Source organism: Mizuhopecten yessoensis, unplaced genomic scaffold, assembly GCF_002113885.1.
Source record: "Mizuhopecten yessoensis strain PY_sf001 unplaced genomic scaffold, ASM211388v2 scaffold11109, whole genome shotgun sequence".
In the NCBI taxonomy this organism is placed as follows: domain Eukaryota; kingdom Metazoa; phylum Mollusca; class Bivalvia; order Pectinida; family Pectinidae; genus Mizuhopecten; species Mizuhopecten yessoensis.
In genome coordinates this window covers 1242574-1259466 of record NW_018408884.1, presented here as the reverse complement: position 1 = coordinate 1259466, position 16893 = coordinate 1242574, and the positions used below count along the sequence as shown (strand labels likewise).

The window sequence follows — 16893 nt, the reverse complement described above, 5'->3', positions numbered from 1 at the left end:
TTTAAAATGTTACCAAAGGTTTGATCCTTATTTGAGCAGTCAGAAAAGGGAATGTAATAATCGCAAAAATAGCAGATGACACCACTTCTGCGGTATAGGGACACAAAGAGAGTTTATCTGGCGTCTGAGGAGGAGAGTTTGTTACTAGGATGTAACAACAAGATTCATTAATCTGTTCGAGGGTATAACCTAGGTGACAAACGATGTCGGGAGTACGTCTCGGCATAAACTCAGATAAGTATTACCATCTTCATTGGACAAATATAATCACATGGACTGAGAAGGGAAAAAAAAAGAAAAAAAAAAGAACTCAATTGAAAATCAACATATAAATACGTTGTATCTGATAGAACCAAAGACAACGTGCCTTATGATAAAGTTTTCAATATATATGTGAAGATCAAATTAAGAGTTTTGAAGGAAAAAAATATACAGTTTTTTGGATAAAGGACCAAAGAGTGACAAAAACTGTAATGATAATAAGATATAATAAGAAAAACGGTCTTGGTTATGCAAAACGAATTATCACATATAACTGACATTTAATTACAGGTAAGGGAACTGAAATATACAGAGAGTAAAGAGAGAAAAAAAGATAGATGAGGAAAGCCAGGTAAGGAAAACTAATTTTTAAAGAAGGAGGAAGTGAATGTCTGGTTATTGCTCATATTTCCAAAGTGCATTCAGTAGGAGTGACTCAATATACTATACTTACGAGAATATCTTTACTAGAGAGCCTGCTTCATTGGTCCATAATTAACAGTATACGTTTGTAACATCCCGCCACACTTATTGTAGGGTTTCACACACCAGGTATCAGAAGAATGTTAAAGCCCAAAGGGTCAAGTCATGTGACCTGGTCATTAAGTTGATGGGATACTTTGCCGGGAGTGGTGCCGCGGTTATTGACACGCCTCGTCTCTTCATGAATATTCTTTAATTGTTTTATGAAATACCTGTGTGATAGCATTGTTATAGTACAGGTGTCTAGATTTCTCTGAATTACCAAATTCCAACTGGATTCAATTCTGAAATTCTAGTTTCTTTTGTTCACCAAAAATATTCACTTAGAACACTCAGTAAGGCAGCGTATATCTAAATATAATTATTAAGTCAAATAAAAGTAAAATTGTTTCGTCAACGTTTTAAACCGGACTTAATATTCTGACTAATGCCAGATCCAATTATAAGTCATAATGTATACTCCAGCCGCACCGTATAAGTTGCGACTATTAATGTGGTTGGGGTCTTCTTTATGAAACTAATGTGGTCTTCACAACAAGATGTCAAATGATCAAATTTGTCGTTACGTCAGTGTATTGTCTGTATCAGTGATATCGGGGATGCATAACCTGTCTAGCCACACCCAAGGCGGCACAGTTCTCCTTAAAGTTTACTAGGTGAATAAATTATTCCTCTCACGTCGTCTCCGTCAGGTAATTTTGTGTAAAGTTCACGCTTGACAGCCCGACCATAACAAACCCTGGAACGACCCTGAACAGGAGGGACATAGCGTCCACACAGGGGAGGATTAACCAACAGCCGGGTACAGCTGTGGCCAGAACACGAGGAGGTAATCAGAACGGCAGGTAATGAGATTATGTCATTGATGATGGGTGATTTCGATGTTGAATACAGATGTTTGATATAAGGATGTCCGCCTATTACCTGTTAGGTGGGCCATTGATCGCGTGCTAGGCGACCCCACATCCTCTGCATGGTTATGTCAATGGAACTTCGATCGTGTCAGTATTAACCACAGACAGGGGCGTCTATCACTGGCATCTATCTATTACGTCAGTATATGAACGATTAGACATAGGCGGTAACATGCAGGTTAGTTTAGACCACGGACGATTTTGTTTAGTTTCACGTATCACTAGTTTCGATAGAATACACCTGAGTGGTGCAAAAGGGTTTCTAGGTGTACATAATCTCCCAGCATCAAACTGTTTCTCTTTTTGTAGTCAATAAGTATTGTCCCTTATCCAGAAAACATTGTCTCCCCACTCCACCTCAATCTGTCTCGTAATTGTTGTTATACACAGGTTTACTTACTTTAGTAGTCCTTATATAATCCTCATCTAGCCCCTCATTGGTTCGTTTTCATTCTTAGTGACTCAATTGACTCACCTTAGACAAACGTATAGTATAATAGCCACAGCACCAAGTGTCTCCATAGTCACTCTACAGTACTTCTAAAGTGCATCCGTCTGGTCTTTATACTGACACAAATTTTAAATTAACTCGTGTCTTATCAGTCATTTTAGTCCGTCTAGTGCCCTTAGTTTATCGCCAGAGTCTTTCTAGTCCTTGAAATCATCTGTCCCCATGTATGTTAAGTGACAGTAATTCCCTCATAGTTAACTCAAGTCTATTCTATTTCATTTGCACATTTATAGGTATACAGTGATTTGATGGCAATATGAGTATTAACAATACAACCATAGCATCCTCCTTGCCATTGTATAATATACATGATACAGTTGCATTATTTATTCTAACCCGTCCACTTTCCTACCCTTTTGCTTTTTTGTACAGTCTTAAAAATATCGACCCAGTACATTTTTATATCAATTTGATCTCCAAATAGTTAATTCTTTATGTCCTAGTTTCTGTAGTAGGGGATACATATCATGCATGTGTTGGTGTCTATATAGCGGGCCCCACCAAGATATTACACTATACACACCACCCCGACACCCCAGTCAGGCGTCATTGCTAGTCTGTTACCCTGTTGTCAGGGCGTGTCTTGATCTCTCCGGTTCATTTCTATCCCATAATACACACATCATACAATATTGATTTGTCATTCATCTTACACTGTCTATTGCTGATATAACTGATATGTATTTATGAATGAGTATTGAAAATTCATTTATTTTTATAAATACAGGACGTTACTGCTAACGACTGCAGGCCCACAATATCACACTGTCGCTCGGCATATTAACATTATTTGCATAAAGGACACAACAACGACACAGTATTCACTTATTTTTATGTCTCATATTTTTGACAATAAACAAATGTACTGAAGTGTTATACACAGATAGTATAGATCGTCAACTTAGGAAATTGTTAACATATATCACAGGAGGTAATTATAACTAAATGGTATTGGTTAAATCAATATAACAATGAAATATAACCAAAAAAGATGCTTTAATAGTCGGGGTAAAATAGCAATGATATACAAACACATGATGTGATATGTGATATCAGGCAGGACAATCACTTCCTAATAAACCAACTAAAATGATGTGTGATATACAAAATATCAGAGTAAATATACAGCTTACTCTATAAGGAGGAATGAAGAAAGAGTTTCAGGAGGTTATCGGGTGAATACATAAAAAAACTGGACAAATTTGCGAAGTTCTTAACATTACATGTCGAGAGATTATTAATGATCGTCTTCCGAAAACTATTTGATAATTTCAAGACATTTTTCAAAAATCATCATTTTGAAATTGTTTATTAATCACCGGTAACGTTTAACAATCTGAACAACTGGCTCTGAAGTACTTAACCATCTTACAAAACATAGACTTGTTGTTATGGTAACATGTTTGATTACATTATTAGCCTACAGTACCAACTGGTAGCATGATAAAAGAGGTATATGGATCCAATATTTATATTTCGACATCAAATCTTTTAAGATCACAACACATGCTAAATCTAAGTCAGAGACACTCTTCCAAAACAAAATATATCTTGTTGGGGGGAAAATATTGTATTACACTTAGGATTGTAAAGATATATAAACTTAGTTGTTTAGTGCAATAAACACTAGGCATCCTATAAAGTATTCTATTTTCTTCGCTGTTTGAAATGTTAAATTTATAACATTTATCACTAAAACTAAAGCAAATTAACTGAAAACATAAAACAGAACTGTTTTATGCCTTTGTCTTTTTATTCAGTATTTTAAAGACCTTATTTAACAGTAGTATCCTGTGTGATTTGATATAAGTACAATGTAGGTATATATCTCACAGTGGATTGTACTGCAGAAGTCCAATGGAAAGGGATATTTGGCTTTGAATTCTAACATTCTGTAATTTACAAAATTAGAACAAAGGATTACGCAAAAGTGATAAAACTTAAAAAGCAATCTTCCTCTAACATTTCAGTTTCACACGATTTTACAGACAGTCACCTACAAATCCATGGGCATCAAAATCCAAAAGCTTCACCATAACAATTGAACGTTTTCATATTTCTAAATATCTCGTTATTCATCTCGAAATGTATGTTTTTATCACCAAATAGTGGTATCTTCAAACTCATCTTCATATTAAAACTGCTGAGTATCGTTTTAGACGCGCAACATCACACAAATATACCGTTTGTTCATCGCCATGGGCGAATTATTTGTACAATGTGAGGTTAAAATAGGCCATCAAAACATACCACCGCTCAGCTATAACCAAAAACAAAAATAAATTATGCAAAATTTGAAATATGGTGGTTAAAAAACAGTTATTGCTGAATAAGGTAAAAAAGCCAAGTCATAACAGAGAAAGAAGTAGTAAATTAAGAACGTCTTAAATGGTTGATGCAATACAAACTATGATAATCACATCGTACTTAGCATAACAACCCTGAGTGATCGGGTATATCCTTTATAAATCCGACAGACTGACAGTCAGGGTTACCCAACTACCTCTCCCATGTCCTATGGGAAGATCACTGACTCCAGGCCTGTTTAGCAGGGTTAATTTGTACGGAGGGAGTGTACACAATCGGGGCCAGCCCTCCTGTTTGGCACCTCGGCCCTGCTATAATTAGGAAGTGGTAGAGATAGGGATATTTGGTTTAACAGTAGATCAATATGTGGTAATCACTATGCCAATACCCTTATCAGTCCCGGTTCGGCACGACGTACAGTCGACAACTTGCAATTGTTGAAAAGGTAGGTCCTTTCTTTTTCATCTTTATTTTAACCTTTCAATTATGGTAGCAGGAAATCAAAAATGGCAAATTATAAAAGTGCAGTATTGTCTCCACTAACTAAAACTATAGCCTTGTTACAGGAGATATCGACTCATCGCTTTCGTGTTTGGTAGATGTTTGTCCTAATTTATATGTATGATTTTGAACATGTATTGTATATTCCTTAACTCGCATGCAGCTGTTATATCTTAAGATTACTAGGCCATTGTGTCAATTATTCCCAAATTGCATGTCAAATGGCTGTTTTCGAAACTCTTTCCTATCTTAACATCTTCGTTAAGAAAGCTTGGCGAACAAAACTTCACGTTTAATGTGATATGGTATTGTTTGTTTTTGTAACGTTATTTACGGATTCAACTTGTGACGCTATTACAAAATTACATGATAATCGTATTTTTGTGACGGTATTTGATGTTTTAAAACATTCGCAAGGTGTCTTATGAGTTACATATTGTATTGTTTTATTACATATAGCACGTATAGTCACATTCACGTAAATATTGTCCTTTACTATTACATAAGCATGGTTTAGTTATAGGAATATGCCATGCCTTTTTGTGTGATCGAATCCAGGCCTCTGTCCCAACTGTGTGTGAGGTTATTTCTTTCTAGTATTACAATATACATCTGTACGTGATAATAAAACGCCAGGAACTGGACCATATCCTTTACATATTACCTTAGTTGTCGCGAGGACGAAACGCTCTGAACCAAATAAACAACAATTGCAGGTTGACAAGTGTACGCCACTTTTAAGCGACTTAAAACCAATAAACTCCCGATATTGTAGAGATACAAGTCAATCCATTGTTACACTATTTCAATCTGAATTTTTTAATACACTGCGTCATTCACTCACGGAATTAAATATGTCTGATTTATTGTTGCTGTTTGTGAAAAAATAATTTATCAAGTAGCGAAAATGTCACCTATCGGCCGTCAAAAATATTGTCCATTCGGAACACTAGTATCTCATGATCAGCCGCTATCAATAAGACGCTCTCAGTATTTGTTGTCTTGATAAACCATCAATAGATTTGTAAAACGTTGTGATTTTTTGCCAGCGACAGTGTTGTAAACCGTCACGGTTTCATGACGTCATTTAAAGACCAAAGTTGTTGTTTTCGGAACGCCCTTGTCTCTTATTTTCGACAACAGGTCGCTGGATACTTCCGATATGCCGTCGTGGTCTCTCCCTCATTCGATTCAGAGAACAATTAAAAACAACCTTACACGGTGTTGGATTATATACACTTAATCAATTTGAGCGTTCCCTTTATTCATTTACAGTTATCAGCACAACCAACAGACTGACCACATAGTCCACCGGAGCCGGAAGTGACAAATCAAAATGAAAGGTGAGTGATTTCCGGTGACAAATTTGAAAGTAAAACCTACGGATTACACACAGGTTAGAGTTGTAATAGAGATTTTATATACGCAGATATTTATTTGGTTCATTGAAGTATGCATGCCTGGTGCTGTTATCAGTGGATTAAAGAATTTAATTCATTATGTTAATGTTTGTTTATTTAATTTATGATAAAATAATTTTGCTACTGAAATATATTCATCAATGGAGAATGTTTACAACACTCGTTCCTACTCAGTTGTTTGCTAGGATACAATCGTGGTAATATAATACCGTCACCATACGTGTGGAATGTTAACTGTATCACGTGATCTATGGAGGAGAAACAGGTGCGACAGGTAAATCTAGATATGACATTATACATAAAGTATAAGGCATTAACGGGCGTCATATAAAAATTAATTATTTACCTTTCACTTTAATTAAAGCATTAAGCCTACGGTAGGTTACGTGTAGATGTATCCTGAGGCTTCACAAAATCTGTGACCGCTTTCTGACCTTTGTAACAATGCTGGCTCATATAACGGAATGTGCCGTTAATTTACAGAGAAATATTTACGGGGAAATGATAATAGCTAAACAATATGAATATTCATAAATTATTATAAATTAATGATTTTTATCAATAATCTATTTTTAACTCCTTACATTTTCATTAAGATATCTTGACAGAAAGTATATGCTTTTTGAAATGGCTGCTGTTTTTGTATGAAGGAACATTGTGACTTAGTCATTGATGTAATTGCATAGAGTACAGCGTGTACATAAATAAATGTCACATGACGGTGATTTGAATATTATGAAAATATAAACTTCATTTATTCTACAATAATTATGAAACAAGTTGTTTCAACTTATATTATTCACTCGTGTTGGCCCGGATGTTGGCGCGCGATGGGTCTTATTGTGGAAGGAAACCGGAGTACCCGGAAAAACCCACGCATTCGGGCAGGTGACCCAATACCTTTTCACGTCCGATCGGGCAATCGAACCCCGGCCGCCTTGGAGGCAGGTGCGCTATCCACTGCACCACCCGACCACCCGGATTGAATATTAGCGAGATGTGATTCTTTTAATGATATTTATTGATGTATTAGTTAGGGATCTAATTCTTCCAAAAAAAATCATAACCATAGTAGAAGGTCGACTGAGAGTACTTGTCATTTTGTTTTATTACCCAATAGTCTATATAAATTATAATTAGTCATTTTTGACTGTTTCTGGCCTTTTGTCCAATTTCGGCTGTAGGGGTGAAACAGTCAAAACTGTTTTCCCGGTCGGAGCGAACTGTTACCCGGCGCGAATTCGATGCGCAGAAATCCCCCCTCGAGAGCCCCGTTCAAGCGTTTCGGTGACCGCGACTCAGTGTTGAAGCAATGGCAACATTGCATGCAGCATTGATACTAATATTTATTTGGTAATAAAACAATTGTTTCATGGTTATTTTGGGAACAGTCAAAACTATCATCCCTCGGTAGGGGGAAGCCCTGTGGAACTGTTTGCCCTTGGCCTAGCGGCCTCGGGCAAACAGTTCCCCAGGGCTTCCCCCTACCTCGGGATGATAGTTTTGACTGTTCCCCAAATAGCCATGAAACAATTGTATAATGTTCATATGCTCCCCTGACTCTTCATGAGCAATTCTAAGTTACTGTAGGTATCTATATCTTTAATATCTCTTACAAATTATAGTATTATACATTTGCTTAAAAGTAATGCGACAGTAGATGCTATTGTCCTATATCAACGGATGGTAGTTTTTGACCCGGAGAAACACCTTACGTTACCGGGCTGAAGATTAAGCACTAACTTGCTAAATGACGTGAATTTAGGAATGTTCACGTCTATCTCCGTATTTTGATAATTTGTTTTGACATGGAGGTCACGTTTTATGAAGTACCCGGCATCTACCTTACTATGATACAGCCGTTTATCTGTATCAATATCACTACCGTTATGGAAACGTTTGTTAGGGACATATCGACAGTTGACATATACGATTTAAAAACGGTACAAACATAAATACTGTACATACCAATTGTGTACAAATTGGTGATAAATACACCTTTCTAGACGAATATAAATGTGAAGTCGGCAATGATGTATCGCCTTTCCTTCTTGTATTAGTTATAAATTTAAACAAATTTGATTATCTCTCGAATTAGATGTTTTGCCTTCAAATCAAATTTGATGTTGACTGGCTACTAGCCCCTAATTTGTACAGTGTGTTTTATGCAGCTGCCCACCTATCTCCGCAAAGATTGAGATTTTAAAGCATTATACATCAAAGTGATCAAAATTATCAGAGTTTATATTTTCTAAATCATTCAATTTTCTAGAGATGGGTTAGTCTAAAATTGATATTGTATTGTTCTTATCATGTGATAATAACCCCACAGGTTTAAGTGTTGATTGTTTGTTGTTGTCTTCAGTATGTTCGAAGTTAAACACCCAAGACGGCCAACCTGACATCATCAGTTCCACCAACCATAAACAACTGGTGTTGTCCTCTTACAACCGGACAGCAGGTACAGATGTCACGCTGTCCTGTTACTCACCCTACGTCCTCAATGGCCAGTCTAAGGTCACGTGTCAGGCTGACGGCACGTGGGACGTGGACACCATGCCGTTCTGTGGAGGTTTGTTACTTTTAGTGTTTGGAACACGTGATAGTTTTGATACGACAGCTCCTGTTTGTGATTGAGGCAACATCGAGCAACAGTACTTTCCTGACAGGGAAACGTATAAATGTTATAGCATAAAAGGCTTACTGTAATTACATGCTATTTTATTTTTGCGTGAAATTTATTTTGTTAAATATGCAGGTTTAATTCGTGAATACTTTTTTTGTCGTTTATAGAGAGGATGATACTTCAGAATTGGTGGTAATGATAATAAATTCGTTTGTAAATGAACCTTATCGCGAATTAACGCGAAAATGATTTTTCGCAAAAAATAAAAAAAACTTACGTAAACAATTTGTTATTGTTGGTTTGTATGGTATGGTTGGTTTACCTAGATAATTACTTCAAATAATAAAATAAAATAAAACTACCTTACATGAGAATCATCTTGCATTCGTTGACAAACATTAATGTGGTACTATGGATACCTCATTCAGACGCGAATTCAGTCTAACCCGAATATAAATTATATTCAATAGATAAGATTACTATCAATAGTGAAATAACATCCTCTCAATCGCGATTTCAAATAATTACAAAGGTAGTGTTTGTGAAATAAAAATCACGCGAAAATAAAGTAATTTACAGTATCCACCAAAGTGCTGCTGTCGCTAATGTTTCTGTCGACGCCTTGTTGATATAACTTTATTCAGTTACATCAAATATCTAATATTGCTCTGGTAAACGAACTAACTAAAGTGCTGTTTCTGTCACTGTTTATTAATGTAGTGCTGTCTACAGAAACACATTATCACGCCCGTTAACAATCGTCAACAGATACAATAATAAAAAGGATCTTTTATATGATGTTTTCTGGTTGTGTAACATATAACTTCAGACAAAGCTATGACTGACGAAGGCATGACGGCAGAGACGAAGATCCTGATTGGTGTGTTGGTAGCGGTGGGTGCTTTCGTCATCATGGTGCTCTTGTGTATTGTGTGCATCGTCCAGGGAACGGCCAAGTCTCGCCGCCAGAAAAGGTATGTGTACTACGTCATTAAAAAAAAGGTCACTACGTCATCCGGTATATATCGGTCTACAATCAAGTCACAGAGGAACAAAAGATACGTGTACCATTTTGGGTACTATATATATACGTCACATCCGCTACCCACTGTATCGTACATCAATTGAACACCGCACGTCACACGCCAGGTGTTGGAATATCATTTGCATTTTCAGTTGAGAAAGAGTAAGTATTCCTTATTGGGTTAATATTTGACCTTACATAAAGACGTATATTTTTGTGTTGAAGGTCAGCAAACAAGGGTTACTATGGCAACAAAGGGAACAACGCTGACGAAATTGCCTACGTTGTGCCTCCGCGCTCCAGCGCCCCTCCTACTTACCGAGATGAAAACTTATACAGGAGCGATACTCCATACAGGGCCGATAACCAGTACAGGGGAGGTGAAACACCTGTACGACGGGATGAACCTCTCTTCGATAAGAACGATAACCGCTACAGACCTCGGAGTACCAGTGTTGACGGTACTTACAGGTCAGTAGATAACTTGTCACTAAACTGTTGGTCCCCTGTGTGGGGTTGGTATCATTGTAAGGAATATTTTTTAACAATAGATAGACATGAAGAAAAGACGACCTTGTCGAAACAAAAAGTAAAAAAACTAGACCAAGGTGTTTATGAACTGAGGTAAGCAACACACAGACATGGACCACCGCTAAGCAAGCTATGAACGTTTCGAAAAACAGTGAATACTTTTTGTAGGGACAGGAATTTTTTAAACTGACACTTTGTCATTTATATCTATGAAATGTGATACTGACTGATTCATATTCTAACATTTTACGAAGGCAACATTTGAACATTTAAATGTCGTATCAATTAATAATTTCTTCACATCATCCCCAAATCCAAGATAAGAAAAATGTTTCTGTATATTTATTCAATTACTTATAAAAGGTAGTACTATTTTTTATATTTGCTCCTTTCATGAAACCTTTTTGATCACTATTCCTGTTCTTTAAAATTCTGCTTTCAATCTTTACTGATGCCAAACTTAACCAGTATTTGATTGTGTTACTGACCTCTATTGCTCTGTTTTACCCCACTTAAGTGTTTTATATTGATGACATCTTGTAAAGTGGACAACTGTTCCATGTTGACTGTGTTCCTGTTTATATGGTATAATATGGTAATATTGGTTAATTTTCGTTTAATACTTTGCTATTCCATTTTAATTAATATATCCTATATCAATAAATTGTTTACATGTCTGTTAAAGTGTATAAGTGGATTGGTTTACATATGTTGATGTATTTGTCGTTTACTGTGGAGAATGTTAGAAAGAAATACGTAGACACCATGTCTCTGTATTACTCATGCTCACAGTGTTCGTCCGGGTTGTTCGTGATTCGACGTCATTCGACCCCACATGTATGAGAATATCTATGTTATTGCACTTGACTTCTGAGTAACTGTTTGCCTTCTTCAACAATTCTTCAACGTCCTTAGCCGTAGATCCCTGTTCGCGATCATGTCAGTAGGGTTTCTATATAATAACCTGTTCATCACTGTTGTTTTTACCTGTATATAACGCGCGCCACGTTATCCTTTTGTTCTGTGTTTGTTTTACGTCCTATTTTGGTGATGGAGAAATACCAGAGATCCCGGGGGAAACCACCGACCTACCTGGTCAGTACCTGGCTACTGCCCAACGTTGGTCTCGAACCCGCGACCCAGTGGTGGAGGACTAATGTTAACAGAATATCAGACGCCTTAACCCCTTTGTCACTGCGGCCCTTCCACTTGATTCATGGGCATATTAACCAAGTCAACCATAGCACGGTTAAAGAGTTAAAACCCACTTTGTTTCTACTTACAGTCACCATATAGATCCCCGCCCACAGAGAGCCAACTCTGTCACGGGGTCGCTTACAAGGGGAATGCGCGGAGCAGAGATGTTCTATATTTACAAAGGCGACCCAGACCGGAACCGGCAACAGGGTCCCCGTGGTGATGAACGGGACCGACCTGTAAGCGAGATTAACTACAGGCCGGAACGTGCACAAAGTGATTACGACTATAAGGTCGGGAATCTGAGAGGTCCACCATCACGAAGGGTCCCAGTAGCGGTTTCGGATCGAGGGGCACCAGTGGGTCGACCTCACCGGAAAGATCTGTAAGCATGTTCATTGTTGCTGTCATTAACTTAGTTAAAACGCGATAAATTGCATGTATAATCTTTTAATATGAATCGTGCTAATTAAGGTTAAGTAAAAAAACAAAGATTTTTTTTCAAGCACTAGATATAAATTATCTGAACTTCAACTCCTTTCACGTTTTTCATGAATTTTCGTTTTGGACCCTTTATAAGTCATTAAGCTTGTCTTTACTTCATGGATTCTATATTCTAATTTCCATGTTCTGGAAGTCTCTTTCGATTAACACGAGAACAAATGTAAAGTAAAAACAAGGTCAGTAGTTTTCGATTTGCATTGGTCCACTTTTCATTAATTTAACTTTACATGTGGTAACCTTATAGCGAAATAATAAACTGTCAAGTGTCCTTGTAAAATGAGCTTCTTAGGAGGTAAGTTTATTGGTATATCTTGTGACATAAATCAGATGGCAAACATAAAAGGGGGTGCTTTTTCTTTCGTAAATATTGCATGGCTACCTTCGCATACGGAAAAAAACGATGCACATTTGATGACATGTTTCCCAGTATTTCTGATGGGTCGATCTTTTTTTTATTGAAGGACAATTTACAATTATACGTATGTTTTTATAATGAAATACTTCGAAACTAACAGCAATTTTAAAAAGGCGATGGCATAAAATTAGTTGACAAACTGGTATCACTTGGAGATTATGTCCGACACAAATTGGTCATGTGACATTTATTGATATGTTGCCAGGGTGACCGTGGAGTGGCCATCTCGCACAGATACGAGAGATCTCGATGAGTTTAACACGTAAGTATTCCTGGTCCTCCTTGATCTCGAACGAACTCGCGGGATGTCGACGAGATTTCCATCCATCTCGTATTTATCCCCGAGATTTCACTGAACGACATTTATAAGAAGTAGTCTAGCTCCTATATTACCAATTGTGATTTTAACACTATAGTACCAACATGCCACGTGCACTCAATCAGTATTTAAATGTTGGATGTGTGATCTATCCGAGTCTTTTCTTTTATCCTACTAAATTTGTATAAAAATAATATTTTGTAGTATTGGTTGTAAGAGAATTTTGAATTTTGAATAAAACAGGATTATTTTGACGCTTGCTTGTTTGTCACATAGATAAATGTGATAGATTATGTCTAGTAAGAAGTAATGAATTGTTGTACCTCTGTTGACAGGAGAGCTCTCTTTCACGGCCGTGACCCCTTCCTGTGGCGTCCTGTGTAGGTATCACGTGACGAGTACTAACACAGGTCATCACAATGGCCTAGTTTAAAATAACACAGATTTTGAACATAACGTTTCTTCCCATAACATTTAATTGAACTTCAGTTGGAGGAGAATCATCATCATACGATGAGGTTATTTCTTGCAATGTGACATTTCCAAAAGTCGGGTTAGCTTATAGCGAAATTGCCTAATAGCTAAATCTTGTGGCCTTTTTCTGTGTAGATAACTGGAGAGTTGTTAGGATTTTAATTTGATAGGTCAGGTCAGGTTTGTAATAATACTCACTGGAAAAAAGAAGTAAGGATGCACCTTTTTACAAATTTAGTAAGTTGATGCAAACAGCTTAACAAAGCAAACATTTTTACTGTACCACTGATCCTTTATATTTTCGATGAAACTTGTTTTTCCACGATTTCGTTGTTTCATCCGTCATGTCAGTCTGCCCCTAGGAATGCTACCAACATTGATCAACCTCACATAAAACATGCTCCTTCATCAAGAATTATATGAATTATCTCCCTTGTCTTCAGTTTGGTGGAAGGGCTATCTTTCAATTTTGTATGAATGAAGTCAATTTTTGAATTAAATTAAAAAAAACACCCAGATAATGCATTGCTGTATTTAGAACGCCAATACATGCTTTACTATATTCAGAACAACAGGAAATGTATTGATACATTAAGAATACCCGTATGATACAACATTTAAACATCGATGACTGCATTGTTATACTCCGAGCACCAGTAAATGTATTGTTATGTTTAGAACACCTGGTTAATATTTTGTCGTACATATTTCTTTCAATGTTTCAGAGATTCGAATTGGGGGTTCCACCTGAACAGACACGGCATTTAGACTGAGCTGTGTAGAGAGCATGGATACCAAATATTCAGCAAACATGACAACTTTCAATGAGGTCCTCAATCGGATGGAAACATATATGAATCGTGCCAAAAACAATGAACCCAAAAATAGAAGCGTTTGTTTAGACTACGATTCTATTAATGGTAAATAGATATATATGGACACGCCTACACTGAGATGCGTTAATTCCAATAGATGTTTGGTTGTTAGGGCCAATCAGCTATGCGCTTCCTCGGAGACATGTCGGTCACCAAACTAGCCATGCTTCCATATTGAGGACGTAGTAACTTGGGACCAATAGTTACATGTCGGACACCAGTCTATTTCTAGTCTATACAACTCCTAGTCCATACAACGTGCCCGGATTTAACTTGTGTGAGCGACACGCAGACGAAATTTAGTTGATCTAAACTATGACCTGAGGTCAATCGACAGTGAAGTTCGAGCAGGAATATATCAATACGCATGTTTGTATTGTAGCCAATTTAGGCCACTTCCTCCCTATATATTATGGGGCCAGATCCGGTCACCTCTCCCTCGCTATAATGTAGCTATCTAGGGTCATATCTCCCTTTGCTGTGGCTACCTTATTTTACCATTACTTCCGAGGATATGTATGTTCCAAAACATGAGCTAATAACATTAGATGAATAACCACTGACTGGATGTTTTAACAATATCATTTGTGAAGGTGAGTACTTATATCGTGCTATACCTAACTGTGAGAACTATATAGTGTTGATGATCTGTGAGAACTATATAGTGTTGATGAACTGTGAAAACTATATAGTGTTGATGATCTGTGAGAATAGTATAGTACCGTATTACTGGTTACCTGTGTGAGCTGTTAACATGAACAAAATGTTTACATTAAATATACATTATTGTACTATGTTTATCTCGACCTGATACTCAGTAAAATGTATAATGGTGATTTTAAGTGACAAGGGGAAGTGTCCTCAAATCTGTGCCTGCCTATTTTTGTATACATGTTCCTATGTTATATATATATATGTAAGTATAAGTATAAGTATGTCAATGATATGATTAATAAAATGTTAGAGATATAGCTAATAAATAACGAGTATTCATCCGAGTGACGTCATTCATACATTATTTATATACTTTATATCAAAACTTAATAACATTGTCATATCCTTAATGGTTTACGCTCGTCCTGGCACATTGAAATGCTCGTTATGAGGATCAAAACACACATTCAAAAATAAACAATACATCTATACTTTGTCAATTTCATAAACACTTTTTTCAAAATCGCTAAATCTAGTCAATGGCTCCGTTTTTGTTATATTTCCAAAACTTTCCAATAGTATCAATATGTAAAGAAAGATAACGTGTTTTTGTGATGTCCCGAAATCGACAAAGAAAACTTTTACGAAGGGGTGTTCCTAACACAACAATCCAACCTTTTACCAGGGAATGCCCTGGACTCGACAATCAATATTATTGACAAACAAACAACTTTTATACAAATATTTCAGAGGTTCAACACAAGTTACCAATATATCGGGATTCAAAACTGGCCAACTTTGTTGACCTCGAAATGATCGAGATTGGTGCTTTTTTCGTGTAAGTAATTTTATGGATATCATCCTTTTCTATAAACATGCTGACACCACCCGGTCGTCTCATTTTAAGTAAATCTAAGAAAAATGTTTTGCATCAACGGTATTGCAATAAAAGGTAATGACTTGTGCAGTTTAGATAAAACAATGATTAATGCATCAAAACAAACGCCATGGCATAAAGATTAATACCGCGTCAGGGTTTTATCTAATTAATCCATTCGTTTTGCCGTATCAATCATTATATTTCAAGGATCAAGACCTCATCCTGTCTCTGTCTGTCTGCTCGTTCTCCATCTTCTTCTTTCTCTCGTTCGAAATCAATCTCGATAGATCATGAATGGCTATTTTACAAAAAGAAATAAAAAAAATATGTTTACTTGCAATGACTGTCGATTACGCATTAGTAAATGCAAGGATTTGCAATTTGCAAAACAAAATTACACCATTCACCACCGTTTTTTTGTCTTTCTAATTTTGACGCTGTAACACAAAACATTTTACATTTTATATGTAACAGCCAATTTTACTTCTTAATAAATATCTGACTTATCCTTACGTTGTTTACAAAATCTTACAATTGTGGTTCTCATAATGTTTATCTTTCCATGTCTGAATACATCCAGTTATTAGAATTGGTTTCTGGAAGTAAGGTGCTTGATGAGATGTGGCTGTCTTAAACGTGTATCCATTTCATAGAAAATCAGAGTTCCAAAGACTCTCATATGTACGCCAATGCGTAATCGATATGTACACACACATGATATAGCCCGTAACCTGTTGATAAACATAAAGCGGTCAGTGTTCAAAAGAATTACCCACAATTACATACAATTACTATAAAATGGACATCGATACTTATGACTAAAGGCGGTATAAATTATACAGCAAAATTAATATTTACATTTTTATTTTTTCAATATTCATTTTTAAGTTCACAACGCACTTTTAAATTCGAATTTTGCGTTGTTTGTTCAAGAGGTAGAACAACCCACGGAATTGCTCACAGAATGTTGTCTCGTGACTTTCCGCATACAAAAAT

At 36.5% G+C, this 16893-nt stretch overlaps 1 protein-coding gene across 1 annotated transcript; it reads left to right on the top strand.

The window, feature by feature from the left end:
- The first annotated feature begins 1443 nt into the window (after positions 1-1443).
- LOC110465985 lies at positions 1444-16277 on the top strand. Its single transcript, XM_021522208.1, has 9 exons — positions 1444-1589; positions 6253-6320; positions 8764-8970; positions 9854-9998; positions 10274-10519; positions 11865-12161; positions 12901-12957; positions 13350-13394; positions 14214-16277. The coding sequence occupies exons 2-9, from the start codon at positions 6314-6316 to the stop codon at positions 14254-14256; spliced, it is 1047 nt and encodes a 348-aa protein (XP_021377883.1). The 5' UTR covers positions 1444-1589; positions 6253-6313; the 3' UTR covers positions 14257-16277.
- The last annotated feature ends 616 nt before the right edge of the window (positions 16278-16893 follow it).

What these genes read in the sequence shown, in the direction of transcription:
- LOC110465985 (XM_021522208.1), top strand. An exon ending in CACCATGCCGTTCTGTGGAG is followed by an intron (nt 8,971 to 9,853) that starts GTTTGTTACTTT and finishes ATATAACTTCAG; the next exon opens with ACAAAGCTATGACTGACGAA. An exon ending in CCCTTCCTGTGGCGTCCTGT is followed by an intron (nt 13,395 to 14,213) that starts GTAGGTATCACG and finishes TCAATGTTTCAG; the next exon opens with AGATTCGAATTGGGGGTTCC.